The sequence below is a fragment of the Thermothelomyces thermophilus genome, chromosome 2 (genome assembly GCF_000226095.1).
Source record: "Thermothelomyces thermophilus ATCC 42464 chromosome 2, complete sequence".
NCBI classification, from domain to species: domain Eukaryota; kingdom Fungi; phylum Ascomycota; class Sordariomycetes; order Sordariales; family Chaetomiaceae; genus Thermothelomyces; species Thermothelomyces thermophilus.
The window spans coordinates 2,767,286-2,790,112 of NC_016473.1; the positions used below are offsets into that span (position 1 = coordinate 2,767,286).

Genomic DNA, 22,827 nt, shown 5'->3' on the forward strand with positions numbered 1-22,827 from the left:
GTCTTGAACTGGGCCTGGGGGGGGGTTATAACATGGATGGGGATGGAAGGTTGGGGAGGAGTCCAGTGACGTATTTCGCGACTTAGAATCCACGGAGTTCAGGTAGACGCATCACTAGCCAAAGCTTCTTCCAAATATCCTCCCTATTTAACGGCTACTCGTCCACTCCTGGACGACAGATGTCCGAATGAAGTGTTAGCAACTCTCAGGGTGCCATCATGTCAGGCAAGCATCGCGCAGACACCAGAATGCAGATCATAGGCACCACTTCCCGCTCACGTTGAAGGGACCCAAGTCTGGTAGCGGGTCCGCGTGGTTTTCCCACTTATTGGAATCCTCCAGACTGGAGTCACACTACTTTACATTCCCCGTGCGCAATACGTAGTTCGTATCTAAGGTAGTTCTTTCAGAGCCGCCAACTTAGGTGAAGTGCTAGTGCGAAGTTGCCAAGGCGAAAGCACACTATTGCGAAACGCTGCGTATTAATCAACTCACTCAACAGATAACTCATTGAACTAACTGAATCTGGTACAAAAGCAACGTATCTCCATGCAGTGCCTCGCATCCAAGCTTGTGTGGTGTTCTGCAGGGACTTGTACCCAGTATTCCATAGCTCCGTACAGAGTATTACCGATTACTCCGTGGCATGGAGGCTGAAAGAACCCACTTCAACCCCGCAGCCCCACCTGAGCTTCACTTACGCTTGCCCCACAGGAAGGAAGTACGGAGTAGGTCTCCCCACATCGCAATTGCACCTTGAGGCTGCCTGATATCGGTGGGAGGTGCAACGGCGAGAGCAACGGGAACCGACACCAACAACCGTCAACAGTCAACAGCGAAGGTATTCCCAACACAACAGCTGCTGGGCCAGTGGAGGAAATCCCCTGGTATTTCAATTCTTTTTATTCGGGGTTGTTGGCGTGGTCACATGAGCTTCTAAAACCTGACCTGGTATTGCTGCTTGCACCCCGCAGGTAGGTCTGCCGCTCCTTTAGACGTGGACGGAACAAGGCGTATTTGGACCGCTGACTGCGAATCTATGCTTTCACCAGAGAGGCATCACTGTTCGTCTCTTAGATTACTGGATAATCATCAAATCGTGATATCTGCGTCGATCCTACCCATCAACGATCATGGCGACTACCCTCCCGGCAAACCCGACCCCGCAGACGGTCAGCCAGCTTCTGACCAAAATCACCGACGTCGACCCCGACTTCCGGTTTATGGCTCTCAACGATTTACTCACGGTATTCAACACTGCGAAAAACGACTTCCTGAATCACGACTTCAATACGGCGGCTCGGACCGTCGACCATGTTGTCCGCGCGCTGGACGATCAGAACGGCGAGGTTCAGAACCAGGCGATAAAATGGTAAGATGAGCCAACGATAAGAGTCGTTTCTTGGGAGTACTGGCGGAGTCTGACCTTGTCTTGCAGTCTCGGCCCTTTAGTCAAGAAGGTCACCCCGCAATTAATCGCTCCGATGATGGAGAAGCTCTGCAGCCTGAAACTGAAGAATTCGGTCGACAACTCCATCCCATCCATGGCGATCAGAGCCGTGGTAGAGGCTTTGCCTCGCCCAGTGCCTGGCGTGGCGCCGTCCAAGGAGGTCAACGAGGCATATTCTAGTCTTAGCCGCGTGCTTATTCCGCGCTTTCTTGGTCGTGCCGGCCCACCCGGCAAGTCCAGCCCGGGTCTACTCGACCCCGAAGATCCAAATTCCGATTCCGTCGATGTACTCATTGAGGTAGTCCGGTGCTTCGGGCCCATGCTGCAGTCGTTTGAGATTGAGGCCCTTCATAATGCCGTCGTTACCATTCTTGAGAAAGACAGAGGCAACTCGGTGGTTAAAAAGAGGGCAGTTGTTGCTATCTCGATGCTCGCCCACTATCTTTCCGACGAACTGCTCTCTGCTTTCATCAAGCGCGTTTCCGGGGTATTGGGCCAGTTGCAGCTGAAGGATTCCACTCGCCGACTTTACATCACGGTCCTAGGCTCCATGGCTCGGTCCATCCCTTACCGATTCGGGTTTCACCTTGCGGAGTTGGCACCTTTGGTTCTCCGCGTTTTGAGCGAAGAGGAGCTTCAGGCACAGCTTGAGGAGATCAACGAGGGCGGAGGGGCGACCCTCGAGTTCAACGAAGTTCGCGAGGCAGCACTAGTCGCCTTGGAAGCCTTCCTTTCGTCGTGTCCGACACAAATGCGTCCCTTCACAAACGAAGCCATCGATGCCTGCCTCCGCTACCTGAAGTACGATCCAAACTATGCGTTTGACGAAGACGAGGAAATGGAAGACGAGGAGGAGGACGAAGACGAGTTTGAGGAAGATGACGAGTTTGAGGCCGCTGGAGGCTTTGATGACGATGACGACGCGAGCTGGAAAGTTCGGCGGTGCGCGGCTAAAGGGCTGTACACCATTATTTCGACCAGGAGCAGCGGCGACCTCCTCGATAGCGGGGTGCTCTACGGCACTGTGGCTCCAGCCCTGGTCAAAAGGTTCAACGAGCGAGAGGAAAACGTTCGTCTTGAAGTGCTCTCTGGAATGTCGCTCCTTGTACGGAAGACTGGAGAGGGAGTGCTACCCCAATTCTCCGCCGACGGTGTGCAGAGCGAGTACCTGAACCAGCCACCTGCCAGTCGGAAGCGGCGGCGCCAAAGCAGTGCCGGCGGCCCTTCCCCTTTTGGCCTCTCCTTGGACCCAACGACTTTGTCCGGCACCGGCCTCACTTCACCTACTAAGGAAAAGATTCCGGCAACTGGCCCTCGTGCCGAGCTGGCTAGACTGACCCCAGCCATAGTCAAATCCCTGACCAAGTTGCTCAAGGGCAAACTCATCCCGACGAAGCAGGCATGCATCAAGCTCCTGGACGATATAGTATGCGTGCAGTGGGGCGGTTTAGAATTATACTTCGACCTGATTGTCGATCCTGTCATTGATGCAATCAAGCCATCGAGCGCTGCATCTACCTCTGCGTCTATGTCATCTACAGGCGGCGGTGCTTCTGCAACTGCCACTACTCTCAGGATTGAGGCGCTTCGTCTAACCAGCGACATCTCAAAGAAACACTCGTCAGCCGTCCTGCAGCCTCACCTGTCTAAAATCGTCGCTGGCGTTGTTTCAGTCGCTCATGACCGTTTCTATAAGATCTCGGGAGAGGCCGTGCAGACTGCCGAGGAGCTGATCAAGGCTATCACTCCACCACGGTCTCGATCCACGGCCCAAAACTTCAAGAATGAGCTCCAGAAGCTGTATGATATCGTCATCGATGGGGCGACTGCCAACGACGCGGACGCCGAGGTTCGTCAAAAGGCGATCCACGCTCTCGGTACACTGTTAGCTCAAACAACCGGCACGGAGGGATCGGCTCTTTTACCTGATGAGAAGCGCAAGGCTTCGCTTACCTGCCTTCTCGAGAGACTGAAGAACGAGACGACGAGGCTAGCTGCCGTGCGCGCCATCGATACTGCCGCCGCGATGTCAGCGGATGCTGTTCAGTTCGAGCCGCATTGGACCCGCCAGGTGGTTGTTGAGCTGGCATCCCAATTGCGAAAGTCGAATCGTGCCCTGAGAGGATCAAGTGTCATGGCACTGAAGCATCTTACCTTGTCGCCCGCTACCAAAGGTGCCCTGGATGAGGCCACCGTGCGGACAGTCGTAGATGCGCTGACCCCTGTGATCAACAACAATGATGCTCAGCTGCTTGGCCCCGGCCTTCTTGCCCTGGCTCGTCTTACCCAGGACATGCCGAGCATCGTTCTGAACCCGCAGCTCATCGACGCTCTCTGCAGGTTGCTCCAGACCACTGTCGTTGGCACGGTTCTCGATTCTCTGTTGGTTCTGGTCACCCAGGCGGGGCAAACTGGGCACGGAAAACCTCTGATGGGGGCGTTCCTCAAGGATGTCGGTGTCGGAGGCGACCCCTCGATTGTCGGAAAGGTGATTGGAACACTTCTGGTGGCCAGCGGTGATTCCGCCGGAGTCACTCTTGACAGCTTTGTCCAGGAAATCGAAAACAACTCGTCAGACCTGACTCGAAGAAGCCTTGCGCTAGCTGTCATTGGCGAAGCTGGGTTGCGCCTCGGCAACAGATTCCCAATTCCACCGACATTATTCCTGCAGCAGTTCAGCAACGAGTACGACAAGGTGACACTCGCCGCGGCTGCCGCCCTTGGGCGGGCTGGAGCGGGTAATGTCTCTGTTTACCTGCCAGTAATCTTACAGTCAATGCAGCAAAAGGGTGGCAGGCAATACATGCTTCTACAGTCGATCAAGGAAATTCTCCAGCAAGTTGCCGTCTCTTCAACCAACATCGGCGAGTTCTCTATGTCGATCTGGGAGCAGATACTGGCGGCCAGCGAGACCGAGGACAACAAGGCGGTTTGTGCTGAATGCGTTGGGCGAATGGTTATTATCGACCCAAAGACGTACATGCCCAAGTTGGAGGTTAGTTATTTGTCACTCAAGCCAACGATGTCTTGCTGTGCTAACACACCAGTAGTCCTTATTCAAGAACACCTCGGTTGCTCTAAGAGCCATCGCAGTCCAGGCTCTCCGGTATACCTTGCCAGACGACAACGATGCGTTCGATGCATATCTCAGGAACTCTCTTGTTGATCTCCTCAAGATCGCGCTCGGCGATAACGAGATGGAGATTCGGCGCCACGCCATGTCCACGCTCACATCAGCAGCGCACAACAAGCCCGAACTGGTTTTGGCGCACCTCAACCACTTGATGCCGTTTGTGATGAACGAGACAGTAATCAAGCCAGAGCTCATCCGCGAGGTGCAGATGGGCCCATTCAAACATATCATTGACGACGGCCTGGAAGTGCGAAAGGTGCGTAGGCGCGTCCTCGTGGTCTCGGTATCCTGCTAACGTACTGTGCTTAGGCGGCGTACGAGACTCTCTATGCGCTGATGGAGACAGCCTTCTCCCGTGTGAGTATTATTGATCTCTATGACCGTATTGTTGCCGGCCTCTCCGACGACAATGACATCCGCGCCCTCTGCAACTTGATGGTCTCAAAGTTGGTCTACCTCGACCCTGATGAGACTGTCCGGCGACTCGATTCGATCGCCGAGGGCTTCCGGAAAACCTTGTCTCATAAGCTCAAGGGCAACGCCGTCAAGCAAGAGATTGAGAAGCAAGAGGAGGCCAACAAGTCAGTGCTACGCCTCACGCTCCTGCTTGGGGACAAGCTTAACAAGAGTGCCCTCAACACGACCGGGGCTCAAGCTGCTGCTGGTGCCGCCGCCGGGTCGAACCAAGTCTGGACCAGCTATTGGGAGTGGGTCAATAGGGACTTCGCAACCCAGCTCAGGAGCATCAGAGATGAGAGCAAGGCTGTCGATCCGGCAGATGATGCCTCCGCTCCATAGGGAGTACCTTGCTGGTGCTGCACGATCCAAAGTTTGCACGAGACTGGTTCAGACCCGGCAAATCGTTGCCTAGCACAGGCTGATCGAGGGCTTGAACGGGACAGTTTGATGACTGGTCAGGGGTTAAGTTCCGAGCTCGTGTTGCGGTAGGTTACTGCCGGACCTTCTTCGCTCGGAATACCGCTGGCACACATACAAACCCCGGTGATGCGAAGGATGCCAAACAAGGATTAGCTTAGCGAACGAGAAAAACAAACGAATTGATATTCGGCGAGACACAATGATTACAAGATTAAGCATTACATATCCCTTCCGGCCCACTCCTGACTCGGGTTCTCCCAGCACTGCCTAAACGACAGTCTCATCAGGGTACTTGTGCGCAAACATACCCAAGGCCTTCATGGGGAATGTGAACTTGTAGTTGGGGTACGAGATCATGCAGCTCTTGTTGAAGACGCCCTCGATCGCCTCCTGCAGCCACTCGCCGTTAGGCTGCTGGCGCTCCATGAGAAGCTTGATGCCCTTCATGATGGGCTTCTTGTCGGGGTAGTTGGCCTTCATCAGGCCAATCAGAGCCCAGGCCGTCATCACTACTTGTGAGCCCGTGGGGTGCTCGACGTATTCCCCTGTTTCACATGCCTATTGATATTATCGTTAGTTAGCTTGGGCTGCATCCTAGAGGGGGTGTATGATGGAGAGGGAAATGGTTCTCACTCTGTAGTGTTCTGACCAGCCGCCGTCTTCTCGCTGTTTCGAAATGAGGAAATCGCAGCCACGCTTGGCGTGGGAACTATTTTCGTAGGTCTCCCCGATGCTGGCGAGGCTCTCGAGGGCGAACATGGTCGCGTAGGTGAAGCAGATGCCCCAGCTGCCGTACCACCCACCGTGCGGCCGTTGGTTGGTCTTGATCCAGGCCACGGCGCGCTCGATGAAGCGCTCAATCTCGCGGGCACGGTACTCGGGCCAGTGCTTATGGAAGAGGGAGAGTGCGGTCACAACGGCGGTCGTGCACTCGGGGTATTCGTACTCAACCATGATCCTGCCGAAGACTTCGGCAGCGTTGAGCATCTCCATCCAGGGCCCCGCGCGCGGCGGCTCGTAGGACGAGCAGCTACCGTTAGGATTCTGGTAGGTGAGGAGGGTGTCGATGGCATCAAAGATGCGTTGGTCGTCGATCAGCGTTGGAAAGCCGGGGGTCTTTTGCAGGATAATGACGGACTTCAGGGCTTCGGAGACACAGTCGCTCACGGCGTATCCTTGATCCTTGTTGCTGAACGCCCAAGCGCCCTTGCGCTGCTGGCGGTAGCACTTGTCTTGGTCCTCTACGTTGTCACGAATTTGTTGATCGTCGAGGAACTCGAGCGCCTTGAGCAGCATGGGCCTCCAGCGCGGGTCCTCGGTCAAGCCCGCGTCCATGATGGCCTGGATGGCGAATGCCGTATCCCAGCACTGCACCCCGTTGGTGCCGTTGGCGAGAAGACCCTCGTCCTTCACCCAGAGGAACTCGTCCGAGCGTTCTTGGTGCCTGCGCACGGCATACGAGTCCGGCCCATCACGCGCGTAGAGGCAGACAAGATTCATAGGACCGGATACGGTGGCAAGGTCCAAGTGGTCTGTGTTCTTGTTCTCCATCTCAATCAACTTCATAACCCAATCCTCGGCCCTGTCGACGAGGGGCTTGACTCGGAAGTAAGGCCTCCAAATGTTGGCGAGGAACCAATTGATCATGTTCAGCAACCAGGACTTGGGATGGTAGTTGTCTCTCGGGTGGATTGTGTTGCGGTGTGCTGCCCAGTTGATCTTGTCCCAGTCCTCGACGAAAAGTTCCTTGCGAAGTGAGCGGATGACGTCGGTCTCCTCGGCCGTCCATCGCCTGGACCAAAGGTAGCTCATGGGCAAGAAGACCATTCGGATGTGAATCCACCATCTCCACGGCGCAAAGGGGACCCAGTCGGGAAGAAGCCACAGCTCGGGAGGCACAGGGTTGACAATGTCCCAGTGGGCAACTCCTAGGACCGCGAGCCACCACTTTGCCCAATGCGGCGCATGGGTTGCACCCCCCAGCTTGTGCAGCGTAGCGCGGGCTTTCACCATCTTGGGGTGATCAGCATCCACGCCGACCAGCCGCAGCACTGTGTAGTTGAGAGCCGTTCCGAACACGGAGGTCTCGCCTTCGATGTGCAGACCCCAGCCACCATCCTCCGGATGCGCACGGGCAAACAGGTAATTCTTGATCTCGGTGGCGTAGTACCAGGGAATCGGCGTCTTGGTCACGTACCACGAGATGACGATGCAGGGGAGGAGGAACATGGGACCGCCATACTCGCACCCCCAGTGGCCGCTGGGCAGCTGGAGCTTCTCAAAGAACTCGAGGCCGTTTCGGACGGCGTCGAGTGGCTTCTTGGGCTTCGGAAGATCTGGGAGATCCTAGCAGACGTTACGAGTTAGTACCCCTCGGAACACGACGGCAAGCGGACGACGCGCTCACCAGCGGCAGGCCCAAGAAGTACTTGTCGGCGTAGGTTTGCGGCCAGGCCTTGGCGGCTTCGTCGTCCTCCAGATAGCGCCAGGTGTGTCTGCCGTGATCATCTCGCAGGCGCCATCGTGAGTAATCGGTCTTCTCTTCGAGCGCCGGCCGCTGCTTCTTGACTGCGTGGTCTGGATCACCAGCGTTGCTGGATCGTTTTCTGGTCGAGCCCTGTTCGAGGAGCGGCTCTGTATCGGCCGTTGCACCGTTGGCCTTTCTTCGTGCCATTTTCCAACAGCTACTCACTGCTAGGAATGTTGGCCGCAGGGTTAAGGAGAGTGGAAAGCTCGTGAGCTTTCATATGCTTTTTGTCCTTGGGTCGCATATCCCGAACGAGGAGATCTCTCGTCGGAGGCAATCCGTGCTCTGCAACTTAATTCGCCAATCAGATCGGACGGACCATGCCCCCAATCATCCGTTCGGATCACTTCCGACCCCTGCCGATCGGCCTGGGCAAAAACCGACGCGAGGCCCTGGAGCTCAGGCAAACTAGTCTAGGCTACTTGATCCTGACAATGGAAGGAATGATCATGGATGAGAGAGGGATTTGAGGTGTACTTGCCGCAAGTAATTGATTCGAGAAATTTCTGCCTGCTTTAATGCACACGCATCATTTGATTTGACGTAGCATAAACCTTCGCTTACGGAGTACACAGTAACCCTCCCACCGAGCAACAGCTGCGGACTACCCTGCTCTTCAACACGACTGATTATTTGACCCGACTTACAAGTACGACGTTGCCAAAAACGGAAGCACAAGGATGCTCTCGGCATCAAGGGCTCAACAGAAACCCGCCAACAACACCCACATCCCGCACCCCCATTCCAGACAACCCTCGTCGGTATCGTTTGCCGCGGAATCCGATTTAGTACAGATTCCTTTCGGGTCCCGAACCTCCGCGCTCTCGCGGATTGAGGAATTGCTGGAGTCGATCGTAGACGCAATCACCCATGACAACGAGCTCACCATCCCTTATGAAACTGTTCGCTCTTCTCAAAACGGGGCCGAATTTGAGCCCCAATTTGGATCCGATCGCGTGGCAAATGTCGTCAGATTTCCTGGGCGGACAATACAAGAGGTCAAAAAGTTTGGTACGAGGTAACGATGTTCAGTACGCTGCAAGCCACGTGCGCTAACTTTTCTCCCCGTCGTTCTAGAGGCCCTCTTCCGCATCATTGAGATGTCACACGAGGCCCTCCTGTCAGGAAAGTTGATTACAAAGAGGTGATGTCTCTTGTTCCCTCTCTCTTGGTCTTGCTGGCTCACCACAGCGTGAGCGCTGTATAGGAATATTTACTACCAAAACCCCGAGCTATTCAAATCGCAAAGCGCGGTCGATGACATGGTTGATAACCTCGCCTTTACTTTAGGTGTTGGTAGGGAAGATTTGAACATTGTGAGTAGATTAGCGCATGTGCTGCCCTGGTCTCTTGTCCCGAGACGTTGCTAATGTATTCTAGGTGGCAACAGCCAAGGGCCTCATTTCCGGGCCGATTGACCTCATACTCCGTGACGGATCCATCCACAGCTGCGATTCAGCAAGTGATACGGTGCGTATCCAGCATAAGGAGGCGGGTGTGCGCGGCTGATTGTAACAGGGGATACTGTTACCATCGGTCAACCTGATAACCAAGATCAACTTTGGCCTCATACGATGGGTCTTAGTTATTGAAAAAGAGGTATGGTAACTCAGTCGGCCAGCCATGACCGTGTTGCACTATTGGCTAATGACGCAAGGCAACATTTCGGACGCTGGCTGCTGCAAAGTACTCCCGCACGTCTCGCGCAGGACAAGGGATTCTTCTGACAGTAAGCCGATGCACGGCCAAGGTCGTTCAAATATCACTGGGACTGACTGGATGTTCAACAGGCAAAGGGATATCCAGATCTCGCAACTAGGCGTTTCCTATTTCTTCTTCATAGCGTTCGACCAGAGCTCAGTTTATTCGCCCTGGTTGACTTCGATCCCCATGGGATTGCCATTATGCGGACGTACAAGCATGGGAGCCAGCGCCTGGAGCATGAGCAGAACGCAGCAGTACCGTGTCTACAGTGGCTTGGCCTTCACAGTGGGGACGTTATAATGAACTTGCCCGCAAAGTACCCTTCAGCATGCGACAGCATCCAGAATCAGGACAGCCAACAGCCTGCGAGTCAAGAATCTGCAGAGTACTTAATCTCCGGTGGGTCGACTCCTCCACCACATGCAGTCTTACGTAGCTAAATTCATAGTAAGATTCGCGAAGAGAGAAACCGATGAAGAGAGCCAGACATAGCAAAGAGCAGGAATCAAGCGAATCAATCATCCCCCTAACCGAACGAGACAGGAAGAAAGCAGTCCAAGTAATGCGTGAGATCTGGAACCCGGGGAACATGACCGAGGAGGGGGCCGACCAGGTGAGGGAATTGCAGCGCATGTTGATGTTGAATGTCAAGGCCGAAATACAAGCCGTGGACAGCTACGGCGACATCGCTAATTGGTTGGACGGGAAGCTGAGCGTGTAATTAGTTTTCGTCCGTGACAGCAGGCCTACTTCTCATAGCCGTAACCTTGACTAAATATACGGCCTTTCTACATCCCGGTTCACCTCGAGAATGACGCACCAGTTAAGACGCATATCTTGCCTAGGACGGCTCGGTCGCAAACTCGGTGCTACAGCACGTCGCTGGTGCTGCAGATCTGGTCAGACGTGTGACAAAGGGGCCGGCGTCAGGTGAGAGAAGCATTACAGTCACATAGTCAGTTGCATAACATACATTTTCACTACGTTCTATCACTCGAAAAGAAAAAAAGTTAACAATTCTTCCCTGAAGTTGATTTGAGAACTTGTATCCGTAATTGCGCCTCCCTGGTTGGGATATTAATTTAAAAGAGCCTTCTTAAGGGGGTACAGTGCGGAGAGGGCATAGAGAACGCCGCACTGTTTGGGCGAAAACTCGACCGCCAAAAATTTCAAGTGGCCGTGATATCAGTTTTAGGCCAGATCCTCACTTGGCACTGTTCAATAACTGTGAGAAACACAAAAGCAGAAAAACGTCAGGGTCAAATTTCTCTCACTTCTTAATAAAGACATTCACCGACCAACACAATGGCGCCTCAGTTAAGCGAAGACGAAATTGATGACCTTCTATATGCAGCTCGAACGGGCGACAAGGATGAGCTCACAGGTCTGCTGTCGTCGCTGGCCGAGCGGGAAAAGGTGACTCCCGCCAAGCTTCTCATAAGCGCAAAGGACGAGGGGAAGTCGACATGCCTTCACATGGCCGCTGGGAATGGCCATGCCGGTAAGCGTCTATTTTCTCTTTGCCTCTTTTCTTGGCCTTTTATAATCCCCCCCTTCGGTTCTCTCATCATGTTACTTCTCATAAGTATTTTCATCAACCACTCTCCCAACTCGTCCAACGCCGTCCAATGACTGTATCCGTCCCGTCTTTTCTCTGACACATGCCTACCACACACACACATATAGACATCGTCGCCCTCCTGCTCAGCTATTTCCCGCCAGCAGCAGCGGCGGCGGCGGCGGAGGATGAGGAGAAGAGGAAGCAGAAGCAGGCCTTTCTGGACGCGCCCAACGAGTACGGTAACACGGGCCTGCACTGGGCGGCGCTGGGCGGGCACCTGGCGGTCGTGAAGCTGCTGGTCGAGCACGGGGCGTCGGTCGCGCTGGCCAACGATAAGAACTACGTGCCGCTGGACTTGGCCAGCTTCGGGGACAAGTTTGACGTGGTCGACTACTTCCTCTCCCAGAGCGGCGGGATCGAAGGGGAGAACGCCGCGGTGGGCGGGCTGGAAGGCGACATGGAAGGGGTGTCGGTGGAAGGAGGGGAGGGGGAGGAACAAGTTGGAGTGGAAGGGGAAGAGAAGGGAAAGGGGAAAGGGAAAGGGAAAGAAACTGACAAGGAGGTGGAGGAAGGAGGGAAGTCAGGTTAAAAAGAAAATGTGTGATGCAGGTCATGGTCATGATGAGTTTAATTCATATTATGTGGGCAGCAAAACAGCGATGCAAAGGGTTGGTTGGGTCTTTTTGAAAGGCGGGTGACTTTCATTTTGATTGAGCGGGCTTTAGTGCGTACATCCTGACCGGCAAAAGACTTGCACCGGCGACATTCAGGCCCTTCTGCAATTCGGTCTGGATGAGTTGAAGGCCCGCCTCGGTGAATATGCGCCGGAATGTACCGTCATCTCTGTCCACAACCCCAAAATCTTGGTCAGTCACAACCGAACCTTACCACCGAAGCGGAGATGGTTAACTCAACCACAAGCCGATACGCACCTCGTCACGCTGCTGTCGACATTGTCAAACTCGTCTCGCCCGCTGGAGGAGTTGTTCTCCTTTACGACTATGACGCCTCCGTCGGGGTTGAGTGCCGATGTACACCTGACGAGGAATTGGGCCAGCTGCTCATCAGTCAAGTGGCCTACACACCACTGGACCCAGATCAGGTCGTACTGCACACCCTCGGTCGGCTGCCAGTCTTCGAGCCCCATGTTGAATATACTCCTCACGCCCGGTTTGCCCTGGAGCTGGCTCGTGAACTTGGCAATGGGCTCGATAACATCGACCTGCTGGGCGACGCCATCGAGAAGGAGACCCTTGGTGACCCTCCCGATCCTGGCGAGTGGAAAGGAAGAAGGTGATGTCAGACAGATGATTCAAGGCATCGACGGTGCCGGAACTTTCCGTTGGGGAGGAGGCCATTTCAGACTCACCCGGCCCCTCCCTCGAGCGCGGTCGCGGCGATGCGCTGACCGGGCTTCGATCCGATTCCCAGCTTGGCCAGGAAGTTTCGCGAGCCCCGGATATCGACCCTTGATACGTGGGGAAAGCCGCCGAGCATGCCGTTGACCGTGGCGTCTACCCCTTCCCAGTACCTCCGCCCTTCGTCTCTGCTGATAAGGGCGTCGACGCCGTTTCGCGGAGTCTCGTTATCGGCCATGGGCGTAGTGCGAAGTACCCGGTGCGGACGGTGCACACTGCAAATGTTGAGGGCTGGTGTGATGGGGTAATTACAAACCGAGAGAGAAGGTTATGCAGCTTTAAAATGGGTTCCGCTCTTACCAGAGATCGTCCAATTAACGGCAGAAAGTAGGGTTAGGGTCCTGTGTTTCAGCTTCAAGTTCTCTTTTCAACGTCCCTTTGTTACAGCACATACGTCCGTACTTACTACTTCGACTAGCGAGGTAGGTCAGGCATGTATTGATTACATAAATCAGGTGCCCTAATTAGGTGTCTATGTATGTGCTCGTGATCCGTACACTCGAGTCGCACCTGCCTCCTCTGCACACAATGTAATGCTGGCTGCTAATAAATCCTTGTAGCGCATGCCTAGTATTGCCCATGTAACGAATTCCTTTGCCTCCAACAATTAATAACTACAGCTTCTGAGCTGCAACTAATAGACTTCGCCATGGCCGCACAACAAGACATCCTTGTTTCTCTTACCCGATCAGTGACCCCAATTACGACTTAGGATTGCCTATGAATCACAGATTATATGTTCTGAGAAACTTGATCAGGCGAGTTTACTTTCCAGTTTTCATTTCTGGGATGTGACGTTTGAGCAATATCGATCTTGAGCACAGCGAACTTGAGGTGACGGCAAATATTAATTATTACGCCGCGTGGAAGCTATGCGACCCTGATGCAAACCGTCTCATCCAGACTCTCCGATTCGAAGGCAACCCATACCGGTACATGGCATATTCGTCAACTGCAGAAATTTTTCGGCATGATTATGTCAAGTCTCCCCGAGAATGTTCAGGAGCTCTTTTCTTTCCCTTCCTCGGCTTCCCGTGTCGGGCTTCCACGAATTTCGTCCCGGGCCTAATTATTAACTATTAATTAACTTCTGCCAACAACCTGTCTCCCGTAACAACCCCTTTCATGGTGGCTGTGCCACACAACTGTTCCAACATGGAGGACATGACGGAGAACACCAGTATCGACTGCAAGTTCGAAGCGCTGAAAAGGGAGAACGAGGATTTGAGGTGGGAGAATGCGGCGCTCAGGGAAGAGACGGCCAAACTCCGAGCCTCGACCCATCAGTTGCGCTTTTCCAGCTTACAACGATGGACCTCCTCTTCTACCGTACCTTCCTCAGCATTGACCGAGAAGTCGTACATGAAGCCTACAAGAGCCTCTCGTTTCCGGCAGGCCGCGGGGGGCCCGGGCAACGGTTCCGATAATAGTGCCCGCCACGCCGGGATTACTACGAAGCGAACACCTAGCTGCAGTGTATCCCCAGCCGCCAGAGGAAAGCAACAGAGACGACAGGCCGAGCTGGACCAAGACACCTACAAAGGTGAAAGCGAAGTTAGCGCGTCGGTGCCTCGCTACATGAAGCCCACCGCCGCCAGCCATCTGAAAAGGTGTGGTCCTCAGCCACCACCTCGTGAGACTCCTCAGAATCGCAAGCAGCAGCAGCAGCGCCAGAAGCAGTCGCTTTTCAGAGGCCGCACGTCGCCCTCTGCGCTCGACCACCCTCTCTGGCAGAAACTGCAAAAGCGGACGAAACAGCCGGTGGTGGCCCGCGGCGGCCAAGATTCCGCTGCCGCATCGGCATCCCCATCATTACTTGCGTCATCGATAGGTAGCCGTGACACGGTACTCGCTGGTTCGACCGTCGCCGAGAACTCCCCGGCATCTTCAACAACTTGACATGCGCATGCGATGCTCAATTCGGAGGCATGGCGACGCCCTTTGTAGTCTTGCGTAAGACTTGATTTCTTGCCTTCGAGACAGATTCCCGACTTCCTGGGACTGATCGCTGTCACAAGCACACGACTTCGTGGCAAGTTCGGTCACTGCTTGCATAGCGGAACAGTTTTGCTGGACGGTGGCCTCGAGGAAAGAAACGAGGAACAACTAGTGAGTCAGTCTGTCTCTACGATCACTGGCTTGGACAGATGCTAATGATCCATGGCATATAGGAATGATGTATCGCACAATTATACGCAGCCACATTAGAGACTACAATCAAGAGTATTCATAGACTATTACAGGACAAGCAGATGACTAGTGTTCCAGTGTTCCTTCTCCTTCAAGCACCTTGAACGAAGCCGTGTCCTACTCGGCTTCTAAGCTCCAGCTCTATCTCCAACCTTAACAGGCCATCAAAAAGTGACGGATGCGCACGCTCAGCTGAGGTGAATCATTATTAATTAGAGAGGGCTTCCGAAGAAGACGGCCAAACATATTGGCAGAGATTCAACTATACACACTTATCATTCAGGTGAGGATTTGTCCGTCAGAAATGTTGAGTGCGCCGATCCCAAAGAAAAAAAGTATTTATTATTATGGCAATACGCCGAGCCCTAGAAAGCGCAATATTTATGCGACAACATTTGGAAGAGAGAACGAAGGTGTCAAAACATAATGATTAATAGCCAAGACTTTTGCTAGCAACACGCAGTATTAATCAACCAACTTGACACATCAAAGGCTTCTGAGACCCCGGCACTCACGGGGGAGAAGTCAGGTGAATGGCGATACTAAAGAATTGAAAAAGGCATCGGGTCAAGGGGAGCCTGAGTAAGAAGAGCACGGAGTACGAGCAACGAAGTTTCACATCTGGGTACAGCTATCGTAGCCCGCTCCCGGAATTATCCCACCAGTAGGAAACTCGTCCGCAGATCCTTGACCAGAAGCATCCAGCTGGGTAAATCGCCTTAACAAGCTGTAATTATCAATACTTCGTGGCGGAACCTGGACTCTGGCTAAATCGCCTCCATCGTCCCTTGAGCCAAAATAATGAACATCCGCCAAAAATGCCACCTTATAGCCACCTCGAAACCCCAAGCTCAAGAAGGCCAATTGCTTGTTTCCGCCACACCGGATCCGAGGTCGCGCTGCCTTCTTTGTCGACATCTACAAGGGCGCTGCTCAAAACTTGTCGGCGATGATGTCCCTCGCTCGCTGGGCAGCTGTTGCTGCTTCGTTGCTCCTGTTATCCCCTAGCACCCTCGCTGTTCCCACGCACGGAAATGGCAAGACGACGCGGGATGCCGTCTCGCCTCGAGCAGACGACGACTGGCACTGGGTAGCCACATGGACATCCATGCCGCAGCTGGTCGAACCGAACAACATGCCTCCGGCACCCTTTGTATGTCTCTGAGTTCTTTTGCTCCCTTGAACGAGCACACCAGCAGGATGACGGAACTAAAAAAACAGCACAGACCGGCGGCGGTGCCGTGTTCAGGGACGCCACCCTGCGCCAGACGGTTCACCTGTCCATCGGAGCCGAGCGCCTACGTCTGCAGATCAGCAACACCTTCGGCGGTAGCGACCTGCCCATTACCGCGGCCACCATCGCCCTGCCCCAGGGCGGCAAGGCTGGAGTGGCGGCCATCGATGCGTCCACTGTCAAACCGCTGACATTCAACAACGGCTCGTCCTCCATCACCATCCCGCGAGGCGAGGTCGCCTACACGGACCCGATCGACTTTACCGTCTCCCCGCAGGCCAACATCGCCGTCTCGATCTACTCCCAGGCGGGCCAGTCGGGAAGCAGCATCACGGGACACCCGGGCAGCCGCACGACGTCGTGGATGCAGTCGGGCAACCACGTCGACGCAGCCAGTCTTTCCGGCTCCACCACGAAACACTGTAAGTGCACCAACTCGTAATCAGCCCCCTCCTTTATTTATATATTTAAAGCAAGACGACACGACACTGGTTAACATTGTGTTCCCTCACCTCCTCCTCTCCTCTTTTCCCTACAAACAGGGTACTTCCTCTCGGCCGTGGAAGTCTGGTCGCCACCGACGACGGGCGCGTTTGTGATCCTGGGCGATAGCATCACGGACGGGCGGGGCAGCACCGACGACGGCAACGACCGGTGGCCGGACCTGCTCCTGGCGCGCATGCAGGCCGCCGAGGGCGGCGGCAACCTGAGCCAGGTCGCCGTCGACAACCAGGCAGCGGGCGGCAACGCGGTGCTGTCCGGGGGGCTGGGGCCGACGCTGCTCTCGCGGTACCGGCGCGACGCGCTGCAGGTCGCCGGGGTGCGGTACGTCATGATCTTCGAGGGAGTCAACGACATCGGCAGCGGGCCGGCCGACGCCGGGTCGCAGGCCGGCATCGGCAGCCGGCTGCAGGACGCGTTCGCGCAGATCACGGCCGACTGCAAGGCCGCCGGCATCAAGACCATCGGGGCCACCATCACGCCCTTTGGCGGCAATGGGCAGCCGTACTCGAACCCCACTAGGGAGCAGACGCGCGCCCAGGTAAACGAGTGGATTCTGAACAGCGGGACGTTCGACGCGACCGTCGACTTCGCCTCGCTGGTGGCGAACCCGGCCATCGCGAGCCAGCTGGCGCCCCAGTATGACGGGGGCGATCATCTGCATCCGAACGTGGCGGGCTACAAAGCGATGGCGGACGGATTTCCCTTGGACGTCTTTGAATGAGCGGAGGATGATGGAAGAAGGTGAAAGGGGGGAATAAGTTGTGGCAGCGAGGTGCCTGAGGGGTTGAAGGTAGTGGGAACGAGCATGGAAGCAGAAAGCCGTGATAATGGGTAGATCTAAACGAAAATTGAAGAGGAAAGGGAGCAAGAAGAATCAGGGAGTGGCTTGTTGGTCAACCGCGGTGATATTCTGACGCATGCAGCTCTGCATCTAGCAATGCACTGGACTTGGCACTTCGGCTTCGAATGGAGGATGGGAAGGGCAAGACGATGCTACACACACGTCAGACGCTCTGATCTTAGCTTGGCCACGGGCCTGCTGGGGTTTACACTTACGCTTGTCCCCTGAAAGACCACTCAGGTTCAAAAGGGGCGGGTTCGCCGTCTTCTCCCAGAGGCCAGCCAATTTCGAGAGTGGCAAGCACCGTAGCCAGCATGATAAGGAGGCTGTTCTCAGCTAGGTGCCTGCCGACGCAGATGCTGCACACCGTGGCGAGTCAGCTGTTATCGGCGCCCTAATTAACACTTTTTAACGGGGCTACGCACCGTCTTCCGAACCCAAAATTTCCTACTGGGAAGGGCTCATTATTTCCTCCCTGGTCCTTTGGAAGGTACCTCTCCGGCCAGAAGCGGAACGGTTCGACGTAGACGGACTCGTCGTGGTTCATGGCCCAAACATTCGGGTATACAATGGTCCCCTTGGGAATGAACATGCCGTTGTAGACATCACCTGCAACGCTGGCGTGGGGAATCCCAAGGGGAGAGAGCGGGTTCATTCGGTAGGTCTCCTGCAGGATAAGGTTGGTATATCGTAGTTTCGGCATGTCGTCCCAGTCTGGCAGCCTGTCGTGGCCGACAACACGGTCGACCTCCTCCTGTGCCTTGCGCTGGGCGTCAGGATTTTGCATCAAGTAGAGAACAAAAAGCATCAACGTAGCCGTTGTCTGCAGGAAGGTAAGCGCTCCGTTTGGATCTATTTTCGAATTCTTCCAACTTACAGTGTCATTGCCGGCAATGACGATTGTTGCTGCTGCGCCTTTGATGTCTTCCACATCAAATTCATTGGGTTGTTGGTTGATGGCATTGTCATTCCGGATTTGCATCTGAGTGTGGACAAAGGAGTTGTTGTTCGCACCCGAACGCTGAGAAGGCGGTCAGCTGATGTATGTGAACTGTTGACGCGAGCCGTACCATTGTCTCCAACGACGCCTCGAAGGGAATGCGCGTAAGCTTCTCAATTGCCGGCCGCCAGGTTCGAGCATAGCGTAATCGTTCCATGAAGGGAAGCCAGTCTGGCAGGTAGCGAGCTGCTACGCAGGATTAGAAACAGGTGTGGCCCCGTTCGGCTTAGCTCCAGTACTCACTCGCGGGAAGGCGGTCCATGATGGAACTAGCTGGAGCCCCCGATTTGCCAACCGCGGCGGCAGTGTCCTCAGCCATCTGGATCCAGGGGCTTTGGGGGCCCTCCACCTCGAGTCCGTAGGCGATCTTGAGCACGATAGCCGCCGAGAACCGTCTAACGGCTCTCAGCCAGTTTTCAGGGTCGTCAACCATGCCTTTACAGCAAGAGTGTGCTTCCCTCCTCTGCATCGCCATGTAGTTTCCGACCTTCGATTTGGTGAAAGGTGGTTGCAACACCCTCCGATGAAGCTGATATTTCGGGCCCCAACGAAGCCAGGTGAGGGTTGGGGACCAACCCATTCTAATCGCAGTTTAGTTTAGTGTGTGTTCGGGGTGCAGGAGATTCAGGCGCAGCATACTCCTCAAACATGACGAAGCGGGGACGGTCCGCGTAACTCGCTCCTCGCTTTTCAAGCAGCTCAGTTGCCGCCTCAAGGCTGTTTAGGACGATCCATTTTGTCCCAAAAGCGTGGAAGTAGAGGACGTCTGTTTCTGTCGAACAAAGTTCAGCAAACATGCATCAATCAATATTAGTTCTTGGGACAGAAGGGAAGGAGAGCCACAGCCAGCCTTGTTGTCATCGTACTTACTGTACTCTTTCGCCCACTTGGCGTACCGCTTGAAGGCGGCATCATCAGGAACAATCCGGTAATGACCCAGTAGAGGCTCGGAGGGTGGACTGGGCGGGAGTGGTGGTGTGCCCTTCTTGGATGGCCAGAGCATGCGGCCCAGGGCGAAGAAGACGATGGCAGCTAGCCCCAAGACGGTGGTACTGATGGCTAGGTCGAATGTACCTAGCTGTGCAAGCTTGGTTATCATGGCGCCCGAGATCAGCAGACTCTAGCTGCTAACACTGTGCGTGTGTGCGTGCGCGCGCAAAGGCACCAACAGCCGACTTTTGTTCAAGGTTGCAACGGATGATTTCTTGAGCGTTTGCTTCTTGATTATAGGTGCTTGGAAACCTATATAGGTACTCTCCCAAATACAGATTATATCATGCAGGCGATGATCGATGCGGGGAATCCGGGCAGGGAACCGGAGATAACGAGGGCCAGGAGTTGCCTGGTGCGATTTGAGAGCGCTTAGTCGTGGCCGTTGCACCTTCCGACTTCTGGGTATTAATTAGATTTACATTTTGTGTGTACATACGGTCCGATCCCATCCTCACGCTGGAGCGAAGGATCAGGATATCTGACCACGTGTTGGCCTCGAGGTGCAGAAGGTATGTAACCACGGAGCGCTGCGAGTTGCTGATTTGAGCGCCCATTCATGGGAGACGCTGACCTACTTGTAAGCTGCAGATCCCCGCAGTCCCCGCAGCTCTGATTGCTGCTTGCTGTCCGAGGCATCTCTTTGTGGGCAGACCATTCCCAAGCTCCCGGGGAGGTCCATGCAACCATCGGAAAGCTCCTTTGCTCATGCACAGGATCAAGTACATACGTTATCCAACTCCGTGTACAGCAGTCCTTTGTTTGACGTCAAGGAAGGGAAAGTGAAACACTTACGCCTAAAGTGGAAAGACTGGATGTATACACCCTAGGTATGTACACTACATACGGATATCTCGCTACATAGAGATTAGAGGTAGACGGATGTGTAGGTAAGTATATTTTACAGAAAACTTTCCTGCTGTTTGTGGCCTGTACTAATGCGAACTGGTGACAGATGTATGTACGGATTACATACAATACCTCTTATCATGCGTCTGGTTCGATCGAAGCAAACGCGCTAGCGCTGCCATGGTGTGCGGTGTGCTGCCCGGTTCGGTGAGACCACCAAAGCAAGGCCGGGTAAGACCGCGCAAGGAACGTTGGAAAATTTCCGGTTCGTCCCCCCGACGCATCACGAACTGATGTTTATCGGTATACTCTTGGACTTCGGCGTCCTTGGTGATTGCCGTTAACTAGACAGCGACAACCGTGTCGGGATTACAGGCACTCAAGGGCTATAAGATCATAAAGTATTTGGCTCTCCAGAGTACTGCAAGAAGTTCAGGTGCCGTCAATTCTCAAATGAGGTTACGCAAGAAACTGGGCGAGAATTCGATGACCCGCCTGTCTGGTCTCGGGTTGTTTGCCATGGCACCCGACCCCCTGGGCCAAGGAAGCTCTGACGCTAGCTAGGAAGCTCTGACGCTAGCGACCTTTTGGGGGGGATGAGCTGCCCCTGTCCGAGGGTGGACCTCCCCACGGTCATGCATTGGGGGTTGCGCGACCCCAGAGCGCGTTTCTGGGCATCTTTCATTTCTGCAGGCACCTCCCAATTTTCGACCTTGTACATAATTGTTTCCTTCGTCAACAGCGAGCTCTTCGTGAGCAGTTTGGTCCGCTCTTTATCTCCCACACAGCACACGACGCGCCACCAAATCCCTCGCACCGTTGTGCAAGCACCGGCCCATCCGCTCGTTCCCGGTCCTTCCTCTGCGCCCGTGCTGCACCATCGGTTACCGTCGCAATGCCCACCAAAGGCCACCACCGCAAGCGGTCGTCCGTCGACCGGGTCATTGATCTGCTGGCAGATCTCGAGGAGAGCCAGATCGCCCTCCTTCTCGACGACTTGAACCACACCACCTCGAGCAATGTTCCTGTATCAGAAGCCATTCAGCTCTTCGAGCAACATGCGAGCAAATCCAGGAGGAAGTCCTGCCGCTCCCCGTCTCCAATGAGGACGCTGGAGGCCGAGCTCGAGCGACGTCACAGCAAGAGAGTCTCTTCAAGGATCTCGGCCGTGCCCGAACAACGGGCTCGGTCCAAGACACCCGCTTTCCAGCCGCCGCCAGTCCCGCAGGAACGGGCGGCATCGTCGTCGCCGCCGCCACCGCCGTTGTCGCCGCCCACGCCGCCGGCAGTGTCCCCCGTCATTGACCGACCACCCTCCCCCCATCACCCATTGCCGACAATCCCTCCGCCTGGGTCAGCCGAAAGCCCCAAGACCTCCTCGGGGCCACCACCAGCGCCCCGGCCTCGTTCGTACAAGAGGATCAGCCGACCCATGATCCTCTCCCCGACCGCCACAGCCGAACTTCATCAGCTCCTCCTTGCCTTCTTCAACGAGACACCAGTCTCGCCCGCTTCACCGTCCACCACCGCCACCCCATCGCCCACAACACCGCTCTTTGGCTTCTCGCATTCGCCGTTCGCCGAGATCGAGTCCGAACCCAGCACTCCTGGCCTTGACCTACTCGAGCCTTCCCCGATACGGACCCCTAGTTTCTCGGGCGGACGAAGTCTCAAGCCGATGCCCAGCATCGGCAGCATATTCGAGGCTTTCAAATCGCAGTAGATCCTTTCTTGTCATTCAGTTTTTTTTTTGTAGCATTAGCAAGCGTTGACGGTGTACGATAGGGGGAGGTGGGGAGATCGGAAATGATATCCGAGCGGCCAAGCTCTTAATTGTATTAATTAAGCATTCGACGCCGCGGCTTTCTCTAGCATTCTCGACGAAGTTTGTTTGCATCACGTCAGGCTCGCGCCTCTTCTTAGATAGCTATTAGCTGTTCTCCTTTCAGAAGCTCATTCTGAGTCTGTTATTCAAATGCAAGATTCGTCGTGCCTCATTTGTGGCCTCAGAATCAAGAAAAGTGTCTCTCTTCTCGAAAAATCATGCTCAGAATCATGCTCAATTTCGATACCCTTGAGCTAAACATGGTGGCAGATAATGGAAACAACCCAGGCCACATTCAGAGCGATGACATATATAATACCGACGACATATGCGTGAGCCCAGTTATTGCCGGACAGCAATCGTCGACACATCTAAATGCACTATTAGCAGATAACTATAAGAATAATAATAGGGAGCATTGGAATCAAACCGGCGCGTCAGACACAGAGTCAACTCCATGCGCACGTAACAAGAGCCGAAACAAGAAAGAAGAGTGTTGAATCAACAAAATCAAATCCAAAATATATTTCTTTCCCCTTCTAATCAAGACAAGTAGGTAGAGTCCGGCGCACAGAGGTGCCTGTGGTCGTACAGAGGCACAATCAGCCCTCTCTAGTAGGGCGTTAAGAGAGGGCGTTAGAGGAGAGAAACTCCCACCCGGCGCTTCAAATATCATCACAAAAGGGGGGCGGGGGGCGGAAGGCCATTCCGGCCCGCATTCA

The 22,827-nt window shown here is 54.6% G+C and overlaps 10 protein-coding genes across 10 annotated transcripts; 6 read left to right on the forward strand and 4 right to left on the reverse strand.

Moving 5' to 3' along the window:
* Window positions 1-691: 691 nt before the first annotated feature.
* MYCTH_2301503 (uncharacterized protein) lies at window positions 692-5,555 on the forward strand. Its single transcript, XM_003661682.1, has 5 exons — window positions 692-974; window positions 1,053-1,372; window positions 1,439-4,445; window positions 4,501-4,839; window positions 4,893-5,555. Exons 2-5 carry the CDS (start codon window positions 1,134-1,136, stop codon window positions 5,379-5,381), a joined length of 4,074 nt encoding a protein of 1,357 aa, XP_003661730.1. The 5' UTR covers window positions 692-974; window positions 1,053-1,133; the 3' UTR covers window positions 5,382-5,555.
* Window positions 5,556-6,026, reverse strand: MYCTH_2301506 (uncharacterized protein). The gene has a single exon (XM_003661683.1). The coding sequence runs from the start codon at window positions 5,967-5,969 to the stop codon at window positions 5,730-5,732; it is 240 nt and encodes a 79-aa protein (XP_003661731.1). The 5' UTR covers window positions 5,970-6,026; the 3' UTR covers window positions 5,556-5,729.
* Window positions 6,027-6,044: 18 nt separating this feature from the next.
* On the reverse strand, window positions 6,045-8,259 carry MYCTH_2301508 (oxidosqualene:lanosterol cyclase). The gene is made up of 2 exons (XM_003661684.1): window positions 7,870-8,259; window positions 6,045-7,808 (listed from the first exon to the last, which is right to left on the reverse strand). Exons 1-2 carry the CDS (start codon window positions 8,134-8,136, stop codon window positions 6,057-6,059), a joined length of 2,019 nt encoding a protein of 672 aa, XP_003661732.1. The 5' UTR covers window positions 8,137-8,259; the 3' UTR covers window positions 6,045-6,056.
* A 410-nt stretch (window positions 8,260-8,669) lies between these two features.
* On the forward strand, window positions 8,670-10,414 carry MYCTH_45107 (uncharacterized protein; the record flags this gene model as incomplete). Its single annotated transcript, XM_003661685.1, has 8 exons — window positions 8,670-9,000; window positions 9,067-9,133; window positions 9,197-9,305; window positions 9,370-9,459; window positions 9,508-9,588; window positions 9,647-9,718; window positions 9,780-10,092; window positions 10,146-10,414. The coding sequence occupies 8 exons, from the start codon at window positions 8,670-8,672 to the stop codon at window positions 10,412-10,414; spliced, it is 1,332 nt and encodes a 443-aa protein (XP_003661733.1).
* Window positions 10,415-10,998: 584 nt separating this feature from the next.
* MYCTH_2056896 (uncharacterized protein) lies at window positions 10,999-11,843 on the forward strand (the record flags this gene model as incomplete). Its single annotated transcript, XM_003661686.1, has 2 exons — window positions 10,999-11,200; window positions 11,419-11,843. The coding sequence occupies 2 exons, from the start codon at window positions 10,999-11,001 to the stop codon at window positions 11,841-11,843; spliced, it is 627 nt and encodes a 208-aa protein (XP_003661734.1).
* Window positions 11,844-11,938: 95 nt separating this feature from the next.
* On the reverse strand, window positions 11,939-12,926 carry MYCTH_2301513 (uncharacterized protein). The gene is made up of 3 exons (XM_003661687.1): window positions 12,624-12,926; window positions 12,187-12,525; window positions 11,939-12,097 (listed from the first exon to the last, which is right to left on the reverse strand). Exons 1-3 carry the CDS (start codon window positions 12,848-12,850, stop codon window positions 11,956-11,958), a joined length of 708 nt encoding a protein of 235 aa, XP_003661735.1. The 5' UTR covers window positions 12,851-12,926; the 3' UTR covers window positions 11,939-11,955.
* Window positions 12,927-13,989: 1,063 nt separating this feature from the next.
* Window positions 13,990-14,918, forward strand: MYCTH_2301516 (uncharacterized protein). Its single transcript, XM_003661688.1, has 2 exons — window positions 13,990-14,781; window positions 14,844-14,918. The coding sequence occupies exon 1, from the start codon at window positions 14,035-14,037 to the stop codon at window positions 14,569-14,571; it is 537 nt and encodes a 178-aa protein (XP_003661736.1). The 5' UTR covers window positions 13,990-14,034; the 3' UTR covers window positions 14,572-14,781; window positions 14,844-14,918.
* Window positions 14,919-15,657: 739 nt separating this feature from the next.
* MYCTH_2301517 (uncharacterized protein) lies at window positions 15,658-17,866 on the forward strand. Its single transcript, XM_003661689.1, has 3 exons — window positions 15,658-16,015; window positions 16,089-16,518; window positions 16,639-17,866. The coding sequence occupies exons 1-3, from the start codon at window positions 15,815-15,817 to the stop codon at window positions 17,319-17,321; spliced, it is 1,314 nt and encodes a 437-aa protein (XP_003661737.1). The 5' UTR covers window positions 15,658-15,814; the 3' UTR covers window positions 17,322-17,866.
* Window positions 17,867-17,888: 22 nt separating this feature from the next.
* Window positions 17,889-19,540, reverse strand: MYCTH_2109000 (uncharacterized protein; the record flags this gene model as incomplete). The annotated part of the gene is made up of 7 exons (XM_003661690.1): window positions 17,889-17,891; window positions 17,965-18,264; window positions 18,319-18,462; window positions 18,512-18,630; window positions 18,685-19,022; window positions 19,081-19,213; window positions 19,312-19,540. The coding sequence occupies 7 exons, from the start codon at window positions 19,538-19,540 to the stop codon at window positions 17,889-17,891; spliced, it is 1,266 nt and encodes a 421-aa protein (XP_003661738.1).
* Window positions 19,541-20,792: 1,252 nt separating this feature from the next.
* Window positions 20,793-22,380, forward strand: MYCTH_2301521 (uncharacterized protein). The gene has a single exon (XM_003661691.1). It carries the CDS (start codon window positions 21,176-21,178, stop codon window positions 22,001-22,003), a length of 828 nt encoding a protein of 275 aa, XP_003661739.1. The 5' UTR covers window positions 20,793-21,175; the 3' UTR covers window positions 22,004-22,380.
* The last annotated feature ends 447 nt before the right edge of the window (window positions 22,381-22,827 follow it).